The sequence below is a fragment of the Papio anubis genome, chromosome 11 (assembly GCF_008728515.1).
Source record: "Papio anubis isolate 15944 chromosome 11, Panubis1.0, whole genome shotgun sequence".
Classification (NCBI taxonomy): Eukaryota; Metazoa; Chordata; class Mammalia; order Primates; family Cercopithecidae; genus Papio; species Papio anubis.
Window position 1 is genome coordinate 112653915 of NC_044986.1, and position 20298 is coordinate 112674212.

The following is a 20298-nucleotide window of genomic DNA, read 5'->3' on the forward strand; positions in this document are numbered from 1 at the left end:
CTTCCCCGACCCTGCGGCATTTGCCTCTGTTCCCAGTCACCTTCCCTCTGGACCGTCCCTCTCTCTTGCCATTTGAAACCCTAGTTTTTCAAGGCCTGTGGGCATCTCAGGCTCACCCCTTCTCTCTTCCTTCCTTGAAATGTGGTTGGTGATTTCTAAACCAATCACTATAGACCTGTGCTGTCCAAAAATACAATGCAAACCACATGTGTAATTTTCAAATTTATAGTAGTCATATTTTTAAAAACCTGATAACAAGAATCAGGTGGAATTAATTATAATCTATTTTATTTAACAAAATATATAAAAATAAAATGTCTTTTCTTTTTTTTTTTTTTGAGACAGAGTCTCTCTTTGTCATCCAGGCTGGAGTGCAGTGGCATGATCTCGGCTCACTGCAAGCTCTGCTTCCCGGGTTCACGCAATTCTCCTGCCTCAGCCTCCCAAGTAGCTGGGGCTACAGGCGCCTGCCACCGCGCCTGGCTAATTTTTTTGTATTTTTAGTAGAGACGGGGTTTCACCGTGTTAGCCAGGATAGTCTTGATCTCCTGACCTCGTGATCCACCCACCTCGGCCTCCCAAAGTGTTGGGATTACAAGCATGAGCCACCGCGCCCAGCCCCTTTTCTTTTTTTTTTTTTTTGAGACTGAGTCTCGCTCTGTGGGCCAGGCTATAGAGTGCAGTGGCGCAATCTCGGCTCACTGCAAGCTCCGCCTCTCGGGTTCAGGCCATTCTCCCGCCTCAGCCTCCCGAGTAGCTGGGACTACAAGTGCCCACCACCAAACCTGGCTAATTTTTTGTATTTTTAGTAGAGACGGGGTTTCACCCTGTTAGCCAGGATGGCCTCGATCTCCTGACCTCATGATCTGCCCACCTCAGCCTCCCAAAGTGCTGGCATTACAGGCTTGAGCCACTGCGCCTGGCCGAAAAAATGTCTTTTCAATATGTGTATATAAAATATTATAATGAGATGTTGGTTTTTGGTACTAGGTGTTTAAAATCAGGTGTCTGTTTTATACTTACAGCACCTCTTTGTCAGATGCGCACACAGCCAACCCTCTGGTGCCACACCACATTGGACAGCACTAGACCCTATTTTAGTAGACTGGTGGCACAGGTGTGAAAGAGAAACCGTGGAACGAAGCTGCTTTTCAGCCCTAGAGACGTGCTCAAGAGTCCCCAGTTACTCTCATCAAAGGACTTGCTAAATTTAGAAATAAAGCGCTTTACGAATCAAATATATTTAATTCAAATTTAAGGTTATTCAAATCAAGAACATTTAACGCTAACTTTCAGCAAGGATTTTAGTGTCTCTTTCAGTAGTCCTCCAGTTTAAATGGAAGTCTGAAAGAAAACTGCCTCTTACTGTTTTCCAAAGTAAATAGTAATATACTCAGAATAACCAGTTGTCGGAATTATCATTTAGGGAGAATCCATTGAGTTAAAGAGTGGTACTTCTATATAAAGGTGCTAAAGAGTGTGGTGAGACAAATTTCTGAGAGGTTGTGCCCAGCGGCTGTTTACGTGAATTATCGCACACATTCTCCTCTGACAAATGAAAACTGATCCAGTGCCTGAAATGGTTGAAACTTGCCATTCTGATCTTCAGTTCTCCATTCGCTAAGTGAGGTCTTCCAGCAAGAGTTTCTGCTTTGTCATCTAGTGTAATAAAAAATCAGCCTGTCTTCACAGCCTATGGCTTTTTATTCAGTGCGATTTCATTTTTGCGGCAGAAAAGATCTGGTGCCTCCATGACCCGCGTCTCTTAGGTCTGCTGCTGTGGTGAGACCGACTGAGGCAGTGCTTCCCGGCTCTTCCGCTTACACAGAGTATTAAAGGTCGTTTTAGTGCGATTCAAATTTGATTTATACTTGTTTGAAATTCTGAATTTATAGGGTAGATTCAAGCACATAATTTGCTTCCTTTTGTCCTAATTCTGGCTTTTTCCCTGCTTTTGGCTGTTGGACTGCAAAGTAGAAGTTCAGTGGCCCCCTCCGTGTCTGCGGAATCCTCGTCGGGGCATTCAACCAACTACAGACTGAAAATATGCAGGGGGGAAAAATGGATGGTTGCGTCTTAACATGTACAGAATTTTTTTTTCTTTTTTGGTCTTGTCATTATTCCCTAAACAATACAGTATAACAAATATTTACATTGCATTTACATCATATTAGGTATCATAGGTGATCTAGAGATGATTTAAGGTATGTGAGAAGATGTGCGTAGGTTATATGCAAATATTGGGACATTTCAAATCAGGGATTTGAGCATCTGTGGATTTTGGTGTCTGTGGGAGTCCTGGAACCAGTCCCCCACGATACCAAGGAACAGCTGTCCTCAGAAGAGGCCAGAAGAGTGTCCTTCTGAGGGGTGGAGGCTGCTCACTGTCTTCAGCTTTCTTGGTGGGAATGCTAGCCTGAGTTTGTAAAATGCCTGCGTTACAGATAATTTTTAAAGGAGTACAGCCTTGTCTCCAAGAGAAGGAGTAGCTTATCTTGACTACTACTGGTAGTCTTGACTACTCTGACATAGACGCCAGAGTGTTTATATACATGCTTGATTGGAAATTTTAGTTGAATTATCAATTGGGATTTATTCTTTTCATTTAATCTGTGTGTGTGTCATTTTCAGTTTTGACTAAAATGTAAAAGTAGTAATAGCATTTTTCAATGTAAAAATATTTTACAGATTTTCTGATGGGTCAATATGATAATGGCTAAAGATTTACTTAAAATAACTATAATTAAGATAACCCCAGCTCCATTTATAGGATTCTCATCTTCAAAGAAATTGCATATGATACCAGTCACATGCTACAGTAATACAGTAAAATAATATAATAAAAATCTGACAGTGAAAAAGATTTTTATTCAAGGCATCATTAAGGTTTTAAAACTGTGCCATATTGGAGTTGAGTCTTGATGAGTAACATTTTCATTGGTATTTTCCATCCTAAGCTGGATATGTTTCACGTTTATTTCAGTTACGCTTCTTGATAGGAAACACATGGCTTCATTGGCAGCCTGCAGTTTCCATAAGTATCTTATGAGCTCTTCCTGTTCAGTGTACTGGTGGTATAAAATGAAATGGCTTTCCCGTTTTATTTGTGGATGCTAATAACTTCCATCTCCACAGGCATTGGAATGGATACTTGTGTCATTCCTTTGAGGCACGGTGGGCTTTCCTTGGTTCAAACCACAGATTACATTTACCCGATCGTAGACGACCCTTACATGATGGTAAGCATGAGCTGATGTGTTTTGGTGACTGGAAGGGCTTATTCGTTTGGTTTGGGTTGTGGCGGGGTTTTGTATGTATCTGTGGGGTTTTCGTTTTATTTCTGTTACATCCCAACTATACTGCCCCACCCTGCCCAGGCTCCTGCAGTCGCTGACATTGGGCCTGTCCCCTGCCCACACTTGGCACTGGGCATAAAGCAATTAGAGAGGAAGCAGGGAAGGCCCTCTGCTGCTGTTGCACCTGAGTACATGCTGTGCGTAAGAACACCTCTTGTTTAGTAGTGTGTCAATGGACTGAGGCTTTTGTCGTTTTCTGCTTTCTTGCACTGTCCTGTCTTTGACATTGGTAACTTCCGTCACCCCTCTGTTTTAGGTGGGGGATGTTACTGTCCTCTGTAATAGGACTGATTCTAAATGTTTCCTTCAAGAAATCAAGGAGCTAGTATCTCATCACAGTTAGATGTCTCAACCATTAATTCTGATATCTGGTTAATTCACTCAACCCAGCCACCTGCACACCTACCACCGTGTGATGTGCCGCTGTGCGTAGTAGGTTTCTGACCACTGAGTTAAAGTTCCTAGCTATTGATGATGTACTGCTGAACTGTGTTCCCCAGTTGTTCACTGCGTAGTTGCAGCCAGCCACCCTTTGATCCACCCAACCTTTAACCCCAATTCCCTCCCACCCAGGAGGAGCCAGTGGAGAGACTGGGAATATCCGGTTTGCTATAAAATGCCAGGTGTTCTTCGTGTGTGGCAAGGACAGTGGGATCAGGCTACACTGTAAGGACTTTATCATGAGGCAGCCACGTGGGGAGTGTTCTCCCTCAGGTACCAGTGGCAAATACCAGATTGTTGGAAACCTATATTCCTTCTGCACATCCATCTGTTTTCTCCTCTGGAGCAATACTCTTGAGACTGGGCAGATAAGCCACAGCCTAAGTCCCACCTGACCAGGTGGCAGGGATGGCTAAAACCAGAATCCACTGTTTTCCAGCATCTCCTAAAATGAGAGCACCCAGAACAGAAGGGGCACTAAATCACCGCCCCCCTAACTAGCAGTTGGCTTGTCCAAGTTGTAGACCACCTGTTGACCTCCTGGACTGGCTTGATGATACTGAAAGTGCAGTCACAGACGGTTGCTGAGCTGCATTGCTGACTTCCAGGAATGTGTAAGAAAACATAAAGCAATCAATTAAACAGCCAGTGGAAATGATAACACTTGGGAGTTTGATTATCCTTAAGTCAGAAGGAAAATTTGTATTTTCTCTTTACTATCTATAAAAGATAAAAATTTAGATAAGGGCAACTTAACTAAATCTCCAGTGGAAATAAAAAAATCTTCATTACCACATTTCTGTTAAATTGCATTTTAAAGTTCCTAATAAAATGACATTTACTGGGAAATGCTTCTCTTTTTTTTTTTGAAAACAATTTGACTTCAACCCTGAGTTGTTTTTTTTTTTTATTTGTTTCTTAAGATGATTTTTCTGTTTATCTCATACAACCTTGAAACTGCACAATTTTTTCGTTTTTTGTTTTCTTATTGTTTGTTTGTTTGTTTATTGACAGAGTCTTGCTCTGTTGCCCAGGCTAGAGTGCAGCGGCATGATCTCAGCTCACTGCAACCTCCACCTCCCAGGTTCAAGCGATTCTTATGCCTCAGCCTCCCAAATAGCTGGGACTACAGGTGTGCGCCACCATGCCCAGCTAATTTTTGTATTTTTAGTAGTAACTGTTTTGCCGTGTTGGCCAGGCTGGTCTTTAACTCCTGGCCTCAAGTAATCCACCTAATTCGACCTCCCAAATTGCTGGGATTACAGGCGTGAGCTATCACATCTAGCTTAAGCTGCAAACATTTCTTAATCCAAGTGCACAAAGACTGTCTCGTTCTCTATAACCACTAAAGCCAGCCATTTTTAGAATCTGTTTGGGATACATGGCTGTTTCCAGCTTTTCTTTAGGAGAGTTGTTTGCAGACTTTTTCACTCCGTAGCTCTTCCCCACAGTGTCAGTTCTAACCTTGCTTCTCCTCATTCCCTGCACATACACCCCTTCGCCATCTAAATAAATTGCAGACTTCTGAAATTTAGCATGAAGAAAAACTGGTACATTCTTTGTTCTGCACAAGAAAGAGGTGGTAACATGAATGTCTGAGAAAAAAACGAATGGCCTGGTGACTCTGTGATGCAGGAAAGGTCGCCAGTCTGCAAATCATAGAAACTGAGGACCCCATCCCAGTAGCTGCCACTCCTGGAAAGTCCCCAAGTTCTCTGTGGAGTCCGCTTCATGGCTCACTCAGTTTCTGCAGATGGAAAGTTCCCGGTTGTCCTTTCTCATGTTTCCCTCTCTTCCCAGGGCAGGATAGCATGTGCCAATGTCCTCAGTGACCTCTACGCAATGGGGGTCACGGAATGTGACAATATGCTGATGCTCCTTGGAGTCAGTAATAAAATGACTGACAGGGTAAGTAGAAGCCACCCAGCTGCTGTCTGGTTGGTGTTGTCCTGGTGGCATCTCTGGCCTTGGTTAGACTTGGTTTCCCATCTGGAAAACGAGGAGCCCAGGCCATATGGCTCCCTGCACTCCTTCTGGCTTTCCACTTTTTGGCAGTTACCAGTAAATTAAAATGAGTGAGCCTGGCCTATTCATCTCTTCACTTCTGCCACCTGCTCCGTTTCTCTCTTCCCGGTAGACTAAAACCAAGCCTTTTTTTTTTTTTTTTTTTTGAGACAAGAGTCTTGCTCTGTCTCCCAGGCTGGAGTACAGTGGTGCAATCTCAGTCTGCTGCAACCACTTCCCGGGTTCAAGCAGTTCTCCTGCCTCAGCCTCCCAAGTAGCTGGGATTACAGGCGCGTACCAACACATCTGGCTAATTTTTGTATTTTTATTAAAGATGGAGTTTCACCATGTTGGCCAGGCTGTTCTCGAACTCCTGACCTCAGGTGATCCACCCATCCTGGTATCCCAAAGTGCTAGCATTGCAGGCATGAGACACCATACCTGACCCAAGACATTTGCGTGTGTGTTTTGTTTTTTTGAGACGGAGTCTCACTCTGTCACCCAGGCTGGAGTGCAGTGGCGCAATCTAAGCTCACTGCAACCTCTGCCTCCCAGGTTCAAGCGATTCTCCTGCCTCAGCCTCCCGAGTAGCTGGGATTACAGTTGCATGCTACCACGCCTAGCTAATTTTTGTATTTTCAGTAGAGACGGGGTTTCACCATGTTGGTCAGGCTGGTCTCAAACTCCTGACCTCAGGTGATTCGGCATCCCAAAGTGCTGGGATTATAGGCATGAGCCACCATGCCCGACCTGTGTGTTTTTTAAAATAAAGTTTCATCTATAGTAATGGTGCCTTAGTGTGAATCAGGCACAGCCTTACAGATGTGGGACACGTGGCACTTAGAGGGCACCCCCTCTGCTGTGGCTGGGGATGTCATGGATGTAGATGGTGACAGGGGCTAGGGCCACCATGTGCTCACGCCTCTGTGTCATTGCCTAGCATTCTGTGTCCTTGCTGCCTGAACCTGTTTTTTGAACCAGAGATGAATTCCTGCTTGGATAGACAGGCACTTGTTTTTGTCCCAAAAAGCCCCAACAGTTTGCCCTGCCTTAGAGAAACTTGAGTTTCTAGTAGGCCCTTTCCAGCCCTCGAACATGGGCTGTGGTCATCAGTGGTGCATGGTGGTCTTGGCACAGCTCTGCCAGTGTGGGTTACTCATAGCCTGCAGCCAATCCTTGGTAGGATGGATGCCTACTCCAGGGCAGGGGACCTGTGCTTAAGAAGCCAGTGTTGGGATTCTCAAGGAGCACTGGACAGCTGGCTTCCAGCAGTCATCACACCTAGGGCTGGTCCTGTGCACTGAGTCACAGTGTTGGTGTCTGGGCTTTATTTACATTGTTGTCTAGAATATCTTCCAGCATTGCATAAAATGATTACAATGTGGAATATTTTCTAGCTTTTGTTTTTGTTTGTTTTTGAGACAGGATCTCCCTGTGTTACCCAGATTGGAGTGCAGTGGCATGATGAGAGCTCACTGCAGCAGCCTCAGCCTCCTGGGCTCAAGACATCCTCCCACCTCAGCCTCCAGAATAGCTGGGACCACAGGCACATGCCACCACCCCCAGCAATTTTTTCTTTTTTATATGAAGTCTCGCTCTTGTGCCCGAGGCTGGAGTGCAGTGGTGTGATCTCAGCTCACTAGAACCTGTGCCTCCCAGGTTCAAGCGATTCTCCTGCCTCAGCCTCCTGAGTAGCTGGGATTACAGTTGCACGCTACCACGCCTGGCTAATTTTTGTATTTTTAGTAGAGACAGGTTTTCACCATTTTGGCCAGGCTGGTCTCGAACTCCTGACCTCAGGTGATCCGCCCACCTCGGCCTCCCAAAGTGCTGGGAGTACAGGCGTGAGCCACCACGCCCAGTCGCCCAGCAATTTTTACATGTTTTGTAGAGAAGGGGTCTGGCTGTGTTGCGCAGGCTGGTCTTAAACTCCTGGGCTCAAGCTCTCTGCCCACCTTGGCCTCCCAAAGTGCTGGGATTACAGGTGTGAGTAATTATGCCTGGCCCCTAGCTTTAGTTAACAACCAGTCCTGCCTAACTGTCAGCACTTCCTTTAGGATTTTATGGTTCTTTTTGAAAAGTGTAAGCGTAAAAACCTTCTTTTCTGGGTTTTGAACAGAGTTCTTTGACTTTTTATTTGTGCCTTTTTCAACCCTAGGAAAGGGATAAAGTGATGCCTCTGATTATCCAAGGTTTTAAAGACGCAGCTGAGGAAGCAGGAACGTCTGTAACGGGCGGCCAAACAGTACTAAACCCCTGGATTGTCCTGGGAGGAGTAGCTACCACTGTCTGTCAGCCCAATGAATTTATCATGTAAGTTGATTTTTGTTTCATATCACCTGACCTGTTCTTCTCTCTGTGTCCTCTCTTTTTAAAAATGGATGTATTAAGGTCGGGTGCGGTGGCTCACGTATACAGTCCCAGACTTTGGTAGGCCGAGGCGGGCAGATCACTTGAGGTCAGGAGTTTGAGACCAGCCTGGCAATATGGTGAAACCCTGTCCCTACTAAAAATACAAGAATTAGCCAGGCATGGTGGTGCAAGCCTGCGGTTCCAGCTACTCTGGAGGCTGAGGCAGGAGAATCACTTGAACCCCAGGGGTGGAGGCTGCAGTGAGCCGAGATGGTGCCCCTGCACTCTAGCCTGGACAACAGAACAAGATTCTGTCTCCAAAAAAAAAAAAAAAAAAAAAAGGCTGGGCGCAGTAGCTCACTCCTGTAATCCTGGCACTTTGGGAGGCCAAGGCGGGTGGATCACCTGAGGTTGGGAGTTTGAGACCAGCCTGACCAACATGGAGAAACCCCATCTCTGCTAAAAATACAAAATTAACCAGGCGTGGTGGCACAATGCCGGTAATCCCAGCTACTTGGGAGGCTGAGGCAGGAGAATCGCCTGAACCCAGGAGGCAGAGGCTGCAGTGAGCTGAGAGCTTGCCATTGTGCTCCAGCCTGGGCAACAAGAGCGAAACTCCGTCTCAAAAAAAAAAAATAGATGTATTAAGGTATAATTTGCATACTATACAATTCACCCATTTAGAGTCAGTGGTTTGGAGTATATTCAGAGTTGTACAACCATTACCGGAAGAAACCCTATCTTCCTTGGCTGTCACTGTTCACTCCTCCTGCCCCATCCTAGATTCTGTCACTTAGCGCAGTATTAGCTTTTTTTTTTTTTTTTTTTGAGCCAAGAGTCTCGCTCTGTCACCCAGCCTGGAGTGCAGTGGCGTAATCTCGGCTCACTGCAAGCTCCACCTCCCGGGTTCATGTCGTTTTCCTGCCTCAACCTCCCGAATAGCTGGGACTACAGGCGCCCGCCACTGCGCCCGGCTAATTTTTTGTATTTTTAGTAGTGACGGGGTTTCACCGTGTTAGCCAGGATGGTCTCGATCTCCTGACCTCATGATCCACCCGCCTCCGCCTCCCAAAGTGCTGGGATTACAGGCGTGAGCCACTGTGCCTGGTCTGCATTTTAGGTTTTTTAATTGAAATATAATTCACATACAAAATTTCACATAACACAGATTTCAGCTTTTTGAAGTACACAGTGTGTTGGTTTTTAGTATTGACAAAGGTTGTGCACCCATCACCACTATCCAATTCCAGAACGTTTTCGTCACCCCAAAAATAAGCCCTGTAGCTCACTCCCAGTTCCCTCTTGCTCCCATCCTCTGGCAACCAAGAATGTGCTTTTGTCTCTAGGGATTTGTCTGTTCTGGACATTTTACAGAAATGGAGTCATGCAGCTTGACATGTTGTGTCTGGCTTCTTTCCCATAGCGGAATGTTTTCCAGGTCCATCCGTGTTGTAGCATGAATCAGTATTGCATTCCTTTTCGTGGCTGTATAATCCATTGCATGGATGGACCCTGCTTTATTTAACCATTCCTCAGGGGATGGACCTTTGGGTTGTTTCTACCTATTGTGAATGATGCTGCCATGACCATTCATGTGTAAGTTGTTGTGTAGACATGTTCCAGTTCTCTTGGGTGTATACCTAAGAATTGATTGGGTCATGTGGTAATTATATTTAACTTGAGGAATCATCAGACTGGTCTTCCAACATGGCTGCACCATTTTACATTCCGAGCAGCCATGTATGAGGATTCCAGTTTCTCTACGACCCCTTCAGTACTTGTTTTCCTGTCTGTGTTTTGGATTCTAGCCAGCCTAGTGGGTGTGAAGTGGAATGTCTTTGTGGTTTTGATTTGTGTCTACCTGATGACAGATGAGGCTGAGCATCTTTTCCTGTGCTTACTACCCATTTGTGTATCTTCTTTGGAGAAGTTTCTCTCATAACCAAGTTGTCACTTTCCACATTTGATGTCTTGTTAAGAAAAGTCAGTCTTAGGCCGGGCACAGTGGCTCATGCCTGTAATCCCAGCACTTTGGAAGGCCGAGGCAGGCGGATCACAAGGTCAGGAGATCGAGACCATCCCGGCAAACACGGTGAAACCCCGTTTCAACTAAAAATACGAAAGATTAGCCGGGCGTGGTGGCGGGTGCCTGTAGTCCCAGCTACTCAAGAGGCTGAGGCAGGAGAATGTTGTGAACCCGGGAGGCGGAGGTTGCAGTGAGCCGAGATCGCACCACTGCACTCCAGCCTGGGCGACAGAGGCAGACTTTGTCTCAAAAAAGAAAAAAAAAAAAATCAGTCTTTTGGCTAGGCGTGGTGGCTCACGCCTGTAATTCCAGCACTTTGGGAGGCCGAAGCGGGCCAGGAGTTCAAGACCAGCCTGGCCAACATGGTGAAACCCGGTCTCTACTAAAAATACAAAAAATTAGCTGGGCATGATGGTAGGTGCTTGTAATCCCAGCTACTCAGGAGACTGAGGAGTCGTTTGAACCTGGGAGGCGGAGGTTGCAGTGAGCCCAGATCATGCCGTTGTACTCCAGCCTGGGTGACAGAGTGAAACTCGGTCTCAAAAAAAAAAAAAAAAAGGGATCTAGAACTAGAAATACCATTTGACCCAGCTATCCCATTACTGGGTATATACCCAAAGGATTATAAATCATGCTACTATAAAGACACATGCACACATATGTTTGTTGCAGCACTATTCACAATAGCAAAGACTCGGAACCAACTCAAATGTTCATCAATGATAGACTGGATTAAGAAAATGTGGCGAGGCTGGGCGCGGTGGCTCAAGCCTGTAATCCCAGCACTTTGGGAGGCCGAGACGGGCGGATCACGAGGTCAGGAGATCGAGACCATCCTGGCTGACACGGTGAAACCCCGTCTCTACTAAAAAAATACAAAACACTAGCCGGGCGAGGTGGCGGGCGCCTGTAGTCCCAGCTACTCGGGAGGCTGAAGCAGGAGAATGGCATAAACCCGGGAGGCGGAGCTTGCAGTGAGCTGAGATCCGGCCACTGCACTCCAGCCTGGGCGACAGAGCGAGACTCCGTCTCAAAAAAAAAAAGAAAATGTGGCGCATATACACCAAGGAATACTATGTAGCCATAAAAAAGGATGAGTTAATGTCCTTTGCAGGGAGATGGATGAAGGTGGAAACCATCGGTCTAAGCAAACTCACAAGGACAGAAAACCAAACACCACATGTTCTCACTCGTAGGTGGAAGTTGAACAATGAGAACGCTTGGACACAGGAAGGGGAACATCACACACCGGGGCCTGTCGGAGGGGGGTGCTGGGGGAGGGATAGCATTAGGAGATATACCTGATGTAAATGACGACTTGATGGGTGCAGCAAACCAATATGGCACATGTATACCTATGCATCAAACCTGCATGTTGTGTACGTGTACCCTAGAACTTAAAGTGTAATTTAAAAAAATTTAAAAAAAAACATCAGCTTTATTGTACAACTGAGTCTGAAGACAAAGACATGTCTTCAGGTCTGGTTTTTGGAAAACCAGTTTCTTGCATAGTGATAGATTTCTGTTTTTCAAAGCTGAGAGGATACAAATGGTGTAGGTTGAGCTGGGGAGCTGGGTGTTGGTATTGATATCTGCGGCCCTGGCTTTGTTTTCATCGACTTGGGTGAGTACTGGAGGAGGCCAGCACTGGGGAATGGAACGATTATGTGCTCAGCTCCTGAAGCTGTGAAAGGCACAACTCTCAGACCTGCTTCCTGGTAGTGTGGATGCAAATCCGGTAGATGTTTCATTGGGGGCGCCAGCTGCCATCTTTCAGAGGTGCCTTTTTAGTACTGCCTTCTGTCTCTAAGAGACTACCGAGGCGTCTGGGTGCCAGGTAGGAAACTCACAATCGGTCAGTCTGAGTTTGAGAACCTGGAGGCAGAAATCACCAAGACATTAGACCCACAGATGGCCAGCAAATCCACCAAATCCCTGGGCCGAACAATCCATCGTGAGTCTCTAGGATATCAGTGGTCATAAAGAAACACTCTCCATTTCAGAAGCTTTCGAATGCTGGTGGGTCTGTAGTGAAAATGACATGTACAACTCGTGTGTGGTCGAGGGGAGATCTGGGCCTGATGAAACTTTTGAAGGCTAAATGTTTTCATTCTTTTTTTTAAAAAAAATTAATTGTTTTTGAAATGGGGGCCTTGTTGTGTTGCCCAGGCTGGTCCTGAACTAGGCTTAATCGACCCACCCACCTTGACCTCTCAAAGTGCGGGGATTACAGACATGAGCCACTGCACCCAGCCTAACGGCTGAATGTTTTGTTCCAGCAATAGCCTCAGTAGCAGGTTGCAAGGCTCTGTCCCATACATGCTGGTGGTTGGCTTCAGTTTAAGTAAATGCAAAGGCAAATATATTTCTGACAGAATATTCCTTCTCTTGTGTTAATAGCGATGAGCTCATCTCCTTGGTTAGTTTGACTAGAACACGCCCTTTTTCTTTTCTTCAGGCCGGACAATGCAGTACCAGGGGATGTGCTGGTGTTGACAAAACCCCTGGGGACACAGGTGGCAGTGGCTGTGCACCAGTGGCTGGATATTGTGAGTAAACCACTGCTGTGCTGGGAGGGAGGGGAATGGGACGTTTGGAGGTAATTTTTGTTGGAGAACTTGGGAAGTGAGGTTTTTTTAGTTTCATATCCAGGGAGTTAATGTTAGTCAAGTTCTTAAAGAAATCCTAGGAATTGTTCATATTCTTTAAATAACAGTTTTGCACATTGAATGCTTGATTGCAGTAGGTAAGCCCCAGCTTGGAGCTTTAAGATTTTTCTATAAAGAATTTGCTCGGCAGGGGGTTAGCTTTGTTTATTTGGCCCTGAGATAGCTTCGTCTTTCATGTCTTAAACATGACTAAGAAATAATATGGAGGATAATGTGTGGAAGGCATGGTGTTTGGGGTATAAATAAAGCCAGGGTTATTGACAGTTTAATTTTTTTTTTTTTTTTTTTTTTTTTTTTTTTGAGATGGAGTTTTGCTCTTGTTGTCTAGGCTGGAGTGCAGTGGCACGATCTCAGCCCACTGCAACCTCCGCCTCCTGGGTTCAAGCGATTCTCCTGCCTCAGCCTCCCGAGCAGCTGGGATTACACGCCACCACACCCAGCTAATTTTTGTATTTTTAATAGAGATGGGGTTTCTCCATGTTGGTCAGGGTGGTCTTGAACTCCCAACCTCAGGTGACCCATCCGCCTCGGCCTCCCAAAGTGTTGGGATTACAGGTGTGAGCCATCTCGCCTGGCGACAGTTTAAATTGTTTTATGCAGTTTTTGGTGGTTTTTGTTTGGTAGCTTTGCTTTTTAAACTGATTAATAACTCAGAACATTTTGATAAATAATTCTCTCGTGGAGAATGAATCTATCTAGAATGAGGATATGTCTCCTGAGTCATTTTTCCAGTGAGCTATAATCATACTTTAAGATTGGTTTTCTTCACTGCCATAACAACTCACAAATTAATAAGATTGGGGTATATTCTCACGTATCATGGTGCATTTAATTTCTACAACTATCATCTGAAACTACCAGTCCTGAGAAACAGTTGAAAGAGAATAATCAATAATTGCACGTCTTTCATCAGCCTGGTATATCTTAGCTTGATGTAGCAGGGTAGAGAAATTCTCTAAGGCTGCCACGTTCTCTAGCTGATTTTTCCCTCCTCTCCCTGTGATGGGGAGCAGAGCGGAAGGCCATTGCGGGGATGTTGCACAGAGGCGCCTTCCAGCCCCACCTCCCAGGCCTGAGCTAGCAGGGAGCTGGAAGCAGGCGAGGCAGGGAGTGTCAGGGATGGAGGAGCCCTTCTCCACTAGCAGGACACTACACTGCGTCTACAGCAGTGCTGCTCTGTGTCCTGCTAGGCTACACATACCCAATACATCACAGCATTTGATTACAGAAACGTGGGATGAGAACAGAAAAGACGCCATGCTGACAGGTCTAATGGACACCTAAAATACTATCCATGGAAAAACCAGAGTTGGAAAGTTCACTTTTCTGAGTTAAAGTCCCTAGAAGTTAAATAAGGAAAAAGTTGCTGTATTTCTCAGTGGCTGGAAGTAAAGATTAATGACATTTTCCTCCCTTTCTCTCCCTCACCTATGTTCCTATTATTAGCCTGAGAAATGGAATAAGATCAAACTAGTGGTCACCCAAGAAGACGTAGAGCTGGCCTACCAGGAGGCAATGATGAACATGGCGAGGCTCAACAGGACAGGTATGACAGGCGGGAAGGGCGCTTCGGTCCCAGGGGTCCAAGATAGTAAATGTCTTAGGCTTTGCTGGCCATATACAGTCTCAGGGTAGGTGGCCAGATTTTTGGCCAGTGACTACAGACTGTCTTCTCCTGGTACCAGGTTGGCGTTCCATAGATCACTGCAGATGGTCCCCGAATTACAGTGCTTTGTGATAAAGAAGGAAGTCCTAACCTCTGACGTACCAGAGGGACTGTTTCTAGAAAGCATTTGTGTGGGTTACCTATGTAAGATTTGGAAGCAAACCATTCAGAATGGAAATACAGAAAGTTTAATATACTGGAGCTATTTCCAGAACAGGACCTTGGAAGCCTAGAGGTGCTCCCACTCCCACCCATCCCCTGCATTCCTGCTTCGGGTAACCACTGAATTTTGTGTTTATTTTCTTGCATTTTAGAATGTTTTTATTGCACAGCCCTTGTGTTCTTAAGCAGTAAATTAGTTTTGCATTTTTTTAACTTGTTTTTATCCACCATTGTTCCTGAGAGTCTCCTTGCTGCATGTAGCTGTAGTAGAGTCCTTTTGACTGCTGTATGGTTTTTCCACTACCTTCTCTGCTCTCCTGTTTTGACACTGGGTTGACTGCTGTGGACTTCCTAGGCCCAGCCCTCTCTGATGGACATGTAAGAGAGCAGTACTGGCTCGGCTTTTATGGATAGTGCCAAACTGTCTTCTGAAGTGTTCACCACAGTTTACAATGGCACGCTATGTTTAACAAGCGTTTTTGAATATGTCTTCTCTTCCCATTTATTTTATATATTTTTTCTACTATAAAAGAATTACATTCTTATTATAGAAAAGTTTTTAGAAAATGGAAAATAGTAGAGAAAAAGGTTGTCCATAGTCCCTCTACCCAAAACAGCTCCTGCTAGCATTTTTATGTATTCTTCCAGGACTTTTTCACGTTTGGCTGCTGGTTTACTATTGTTTTAAAGTAGTGGTTAGTGTAAGTTTTCACTATATAAGTGGTTAGTATATGTATTTGGAGTGCCTGCTTTCATTCTTTTGACATGACTAATGTTTGCCATATTATATATCCTAGTAAACTCTTTTTTTTTTTTTCTTTGGAGACAGGATCTAACTCTGTCACCTAGGCTGGAGTGCATTGGCATGATCTTGGCTCACTGCAACCACCACCTACCAGGTTCAAGCAATTCTCTTGCCTCAGCCTTCCCAGTAGCTGGGACTACAGGCATGGATCACCATGCCCGGTGGATTTTTGTATTTTTGGTAGAGACGGGGTTTCACTATGTTGGCCAGGCTGGTCTCAAACTCCTGACCTCAGGTGATCCACCCTCCTCAGCCTCCCAAAGTGCGGGGATTACAGGCGTGAGCCACTGCACCCGGCCTCGAGTCTTTTCACTAAATGGTGCTGGAACAAGTGGACATTCACATGAAAAAAATTATTCTGGATGCAGGTCTTATATCTTTCATAAAGATTAACTCAAAATGAGGCCGGGCGTGGTGGCTCAAGCCTGTAATCCCAGCACTTTGGGAGGCCGAGATGGGCAGATCACGAGGTCAGGAGATCGAGACCATGCTGGCTAACACGGTGAAACCCCGTCTCTACTAAAAAATACAAAAAATTAGCCGGGCGAGGTGGCGGGCGCCTGTGGTCCCAGCTACTCGGGAGGCTGAGGTGGGAGAATGGTGTGAACCCAGGAGGCGGAGCTTGCAGTGAGCTGAGATCCGGCCACTGCACTCCAGCCTGGGCAAAAGGGCAGACCCCCGTCTCAAAAAAAAAAAAAAAAAAAAAAAAAGATTAACTCAAAATGAGTGTTTAGTGTGTTTTCACACTGCTATAAATAGCCAAGACTGGGTAATTTATTTATTTATTTATTTATTTATTGGAGATGGAGTCTCACTGTATCACCCAGGCTGGAGTGCAGTGGGGCGATCTCGGCTCACTGCAACCTGTGCCTCCCGAGTTCAAGCGATTCTCCTGCCTCAGCCTCCCGAGTAGCTGGGATTACAGGCGCCCACCACCACACCCAGCTAATTTTTGTATTTTTAGTAGAGACAGGGTTTCACCATGTTGGTCAGGCTCGTCTTGAACTCCTGACCTCAGGTGATCCACCCACCTTGGCTTCCCAAAGTGCTGGGATAACAGGCATGAGCTACCATGCCCGGCTGACTGGGTAACTTATACAGGAAAGAGGTTTAATTGACTCACAGTTTCACTTGGGGGAGGCCTCAGGAAACTTACAGTCATGGCAGATGGTGAAGGGGAAACAGGCACCTTCTTCATGAGGCAGCAGGACAGAGAAGAGCACGGGAAACTGCCACTTAGAAAACCATCAGATCTCATGAGAATTCATTCAGCCTGACGAGAACAGCATGAGGGAAACCACCCCATGATTCAGTCACCTCCCACCAGGTCCCTCTCTTGACATGTGGGGATTACAATTTGAGATGAGATTTGGATGGGGACACAGAGCCAGACCATATTGATGACTCGTAAACCTAAATAAAACAATGTAAAACTGGAAGGATAACATCAGAGAAAATTTAGGTGGCTTTGGGTTTGGTGATGACTTTATAACACCAAAAACACTATCTGTTAAAGAAAAAATTGGTAAGTTTGGCTTCATTAATATAAAAAACTTCTGCTCTGTGAAAAACACTGTTAAGGGGATGAAAAGACAAGCCACACACTGGGAGAAAAATTTTGCCAAACACATACCTGTTCAAGGTCAGGTATCCAAAATACACAAAGCACTCTTAAAACTCAATTAAAAAAAAACTCAATTTAAACATGGCCCAAAGACCTTGACAGACACCACAAAAGAAGATACACACATGACAAGTAAGCATAAAAGGAAACCTCAGTGTCGTACGTCAATAGGGAACTGTAGATTAAAGCAATGATTGAGATGCCTCTACATACCTATTAGAATGGCTGAAATCCAAAACGCTGAGAATAGCCTGGGCAACATGGTGAAACCCCATCCCTACCAGAAAAATACAGAAAATTAGCTGGGCATGGTGGCTTGAGCCTTAGCCCCAGCTACTTGGGAAGCTGAGGTGGATCACTTGAGCCCAGGAGGTTGAGGCTGCAGTGGGCTGTAATCGCACCACTGCACTCCAGCCTGGGTGACAAAGTGAGACCCTGTCTCATAAAAAAAACCAAAAGCACTGACAATACCAACTGCTGGCAAGGGTGTAGAGAAACAGGAAGGAACTCTCATCCATTGCTGTCAGGACTGAAGACTGGCACAGCCACTTGGAAACTAAATATGTTATTATATGATGCAACGATTGTGCTCCTTGATATTCACTCAAAGTTGAAAACTTACATTCACACAAAAGCCTGCAGACAAATCTTCGTAGCAGCATTATTCATAATTGCGAAAACTTGGAAGCAACCATTCATTTCTTCAGTAGGTGAGTGGATGAATGGATAAACAAACTGTAGTGTATCTGTAGTATGGAATATTATTGAGCAGTAAAAAGAAAAGAGCTATCAAGCCATGAAAAGATGTGGAGGAATCTTAAGTGCATATTACAAAGTGAAAGAAGCCAGTCTGAAAAAGCTCCATGCAGAAGATTCCAACTGTATGACATTATGGAAAAGGCAAAACTGTAGAGATGGAGAAAAGATCAGTGGTGGCCAGAGGTTATCGGAGAGGAAAGGGGATCAGGTGGAGCACTGAGGATTTTTAGGGCAATGAAAGTTCTCTGTGTGATACTATAATGTTGGATATGTAGAATTGACAGCAAAGGGTGAACCCTAGTGTCCTCTATGACGTTAGTTAATTGTCATGTATTAGTATTGACTTATTAAATACACTACGCTAATGCAACATGTTAATATAGGCGAAACCTGGGGCGAAAGGTAATGGCAGCTTCCTGTTACTTGCTACTTAATTTCTTTCTAAACGCAAAACTGCTCCAAAAAATAAAGTCTATTAAATAATAGGTCGGGTGCAATGGCTTGTACATTTGTACACTTGTAATCCCAGCGCTTTGAGAGGCTGAGGCAGGAGGACTGCCTGAGCCCAAGAGGAGGAGGCTGCAGTGAGTGATGATCATGCCACTGCACTCCAGCCTGGGCAATAGAGCACGACTCTGTCTCTTAAAAAAGAACATTTTTTAAAAAATAAACTTTCACGCAATTCATCTCTAGCAGGAGTACCTTGATATTGAGTGAGGCCTTAAAAAGGGCTAGTCTTGGCCAGGTGTGGTGGCTCATATCTGTAATCCCAGCACTTTGGGTGGCTGGGACGGGCGGATCATGAGGTCAGGATTTCAAGACCAGCCTGGCCAATATGGTGAAACCCTGTCTAAAAGCTGGGCGTGGTGTTGCGTACCTGTTGTCCCACCTATTCAGGAGGCTGAGGCAAGAGAATCACTTGAGCACTTGAGGCGGGGGTTGCAGTGAGTCGAGATCTCACCACAGCACCTCAGCCTGGATGACAGAGCGAGACTCCATCTCAAAAAAAAAAAAAAGAAACAAGTGCTGGTATTTGGTTTTCGGATGGTCTTGGTAGGTTTACCTTCCACTGAGATCATCATCCCTCTGCATAATTTTTTTAGTTTACTGGAAAATTACTATTGATTGAAGCTTCCAATAGTTTTCAAGTGGTTCAAACTGAAATAAGAACTTTCGGATTTCATTATGTCTTTGGTTGATTTTACAACGTTGCATTTTCATTATTCCGATTTGTTATCTCCCTGACAAGGAAGGAAGTTGCAGATCAATTGTGGACGTAATATTTTTGAGTTGAGGAAAAGTGTTCTTTCTCAGAGTCGTCCTTCTCTCTCCCAGCTGCAGGACTCATGCACACGTTCAATGCCCACGCGGCCACAGACATCACGGGCTTCGGGATTTTGGGCCATGCGCAGAACCTGGCCAAGCAGCAGAGGAACGAGGTGTCATTTGTAATTCACAACCTCCCGGTGCTGGCCAAGATGGCTGCGGTGAGCAAGGCCTGCGGAAACATGTTCGGCCTCATGCACGGGACCTGCCCAGAGACCTCAGGTACAGGATGCTGGGCGCTTCTGAGGACTAAATAGGCTATCCGAAGGCTCGGCGAGAAAGCAGCACTCCCACCCCGAGTGGGCCCCGACTCTATTCAAGGTCCGCGCTGCCGACCTCAGCCTCTGTAGCAGCTGGTGCCTTTCCTCCTCCCAGTGGGTCTGGTCCCCGCCATCCTGGGAGGATGCAGCAGCCTTGCCGAAGTTGAGTGTCCTGTGTTCTTTTTGATGCAAGAATATGGTGATGAGGAAAATTAGTCAGCATTCAGTTTTTACTGAAAGCTTTGCATTTGAAATTAACTGTAATACCCATAGGTTACTTTGAACAGGTGATTTTTTTTCCTTGAAAATTGTCTAACGTTGTTTTAAGAATGATATGGAAAAAAGGGGCTGGGCGTGGTGGCTCTTACCTGTAATCCTAGCACCTCAGGAGGCTGAGGCGGGCACATCATGTGAGGTCAGGAGTTCAAGACCAGCCTGGCCAACATGTTGAAACCCCATCTCTACTATAAACACACAAAAAATTAGGCACATGCCCTTAATCCCAGCTGCTTGGGAGGCTGAGCCGGGAGAATCACTTGAACCCAGGAGACAGGTTGCAGTGAGCCGAGATTGTGCCACTACACTCCAACCTGGGCGACAGAGCAAGATTCTGCCTCAAAAAAAAAAAAAAAGAAAAGAGAACGATATAGAATAAAAAAGAATATAATAGGGTATTATGTCTTTAAAGTGCTTTTTTTTTTTAAGATATGCAATAATTTATTAGAGGAAACGTAAATGGAGGATAAATGGGAGATGGAGCAAGCGTAGGTTGAGAGAGCTGTCAGACAGCAGTGTAGGTCTGACACCATACGCCCCAGTAGTTTTTGACTCCTAGGGAGTTTTTTATA

At 45.3% G+C, this 20298-nt stretch overlaps 1 protein-coding gene across 2 annotated transcripts in view; it reads left to right on the top strand.

The window, feature by feature from the left end:
* Nucleotides 1-20298, top strand: part of SEPHS1 (selenophosphate synthetase 1) — a 30327-nt gene that overhangs the window by 5962 nt on the left and 4067 nt on the right. For both annotated transcript variants that reach the window (XM_021943053.2, XM_021943051.2), the window contains 6 exons: nucleotides 3136-3239; nucleotides 5598-5705; nucleotides 7960-8114; nucleotides 12638-12728; nucleotides 14295-14394; nucleotides 19200-19412. In XM_021943053.2, coding sequence (XP_021798745.2) covers nucleotides 3136-3239; nucleotides 5598-5705; nucleotides 7960-8114; nucleotides 12638-12728; nucleotides 14295-14394; nucleotides 19200-19412 — 771 coding nt within the window. The remainder of the gene's footprint in view (nucleotides 1-3135; nucleotides 3240-5597; nucleotides 5706-7959; nucleotides 8115-12637; nucleotides 12729-14294; nucleotides 14395-19199; nucleotides 19413-20298) is intronic.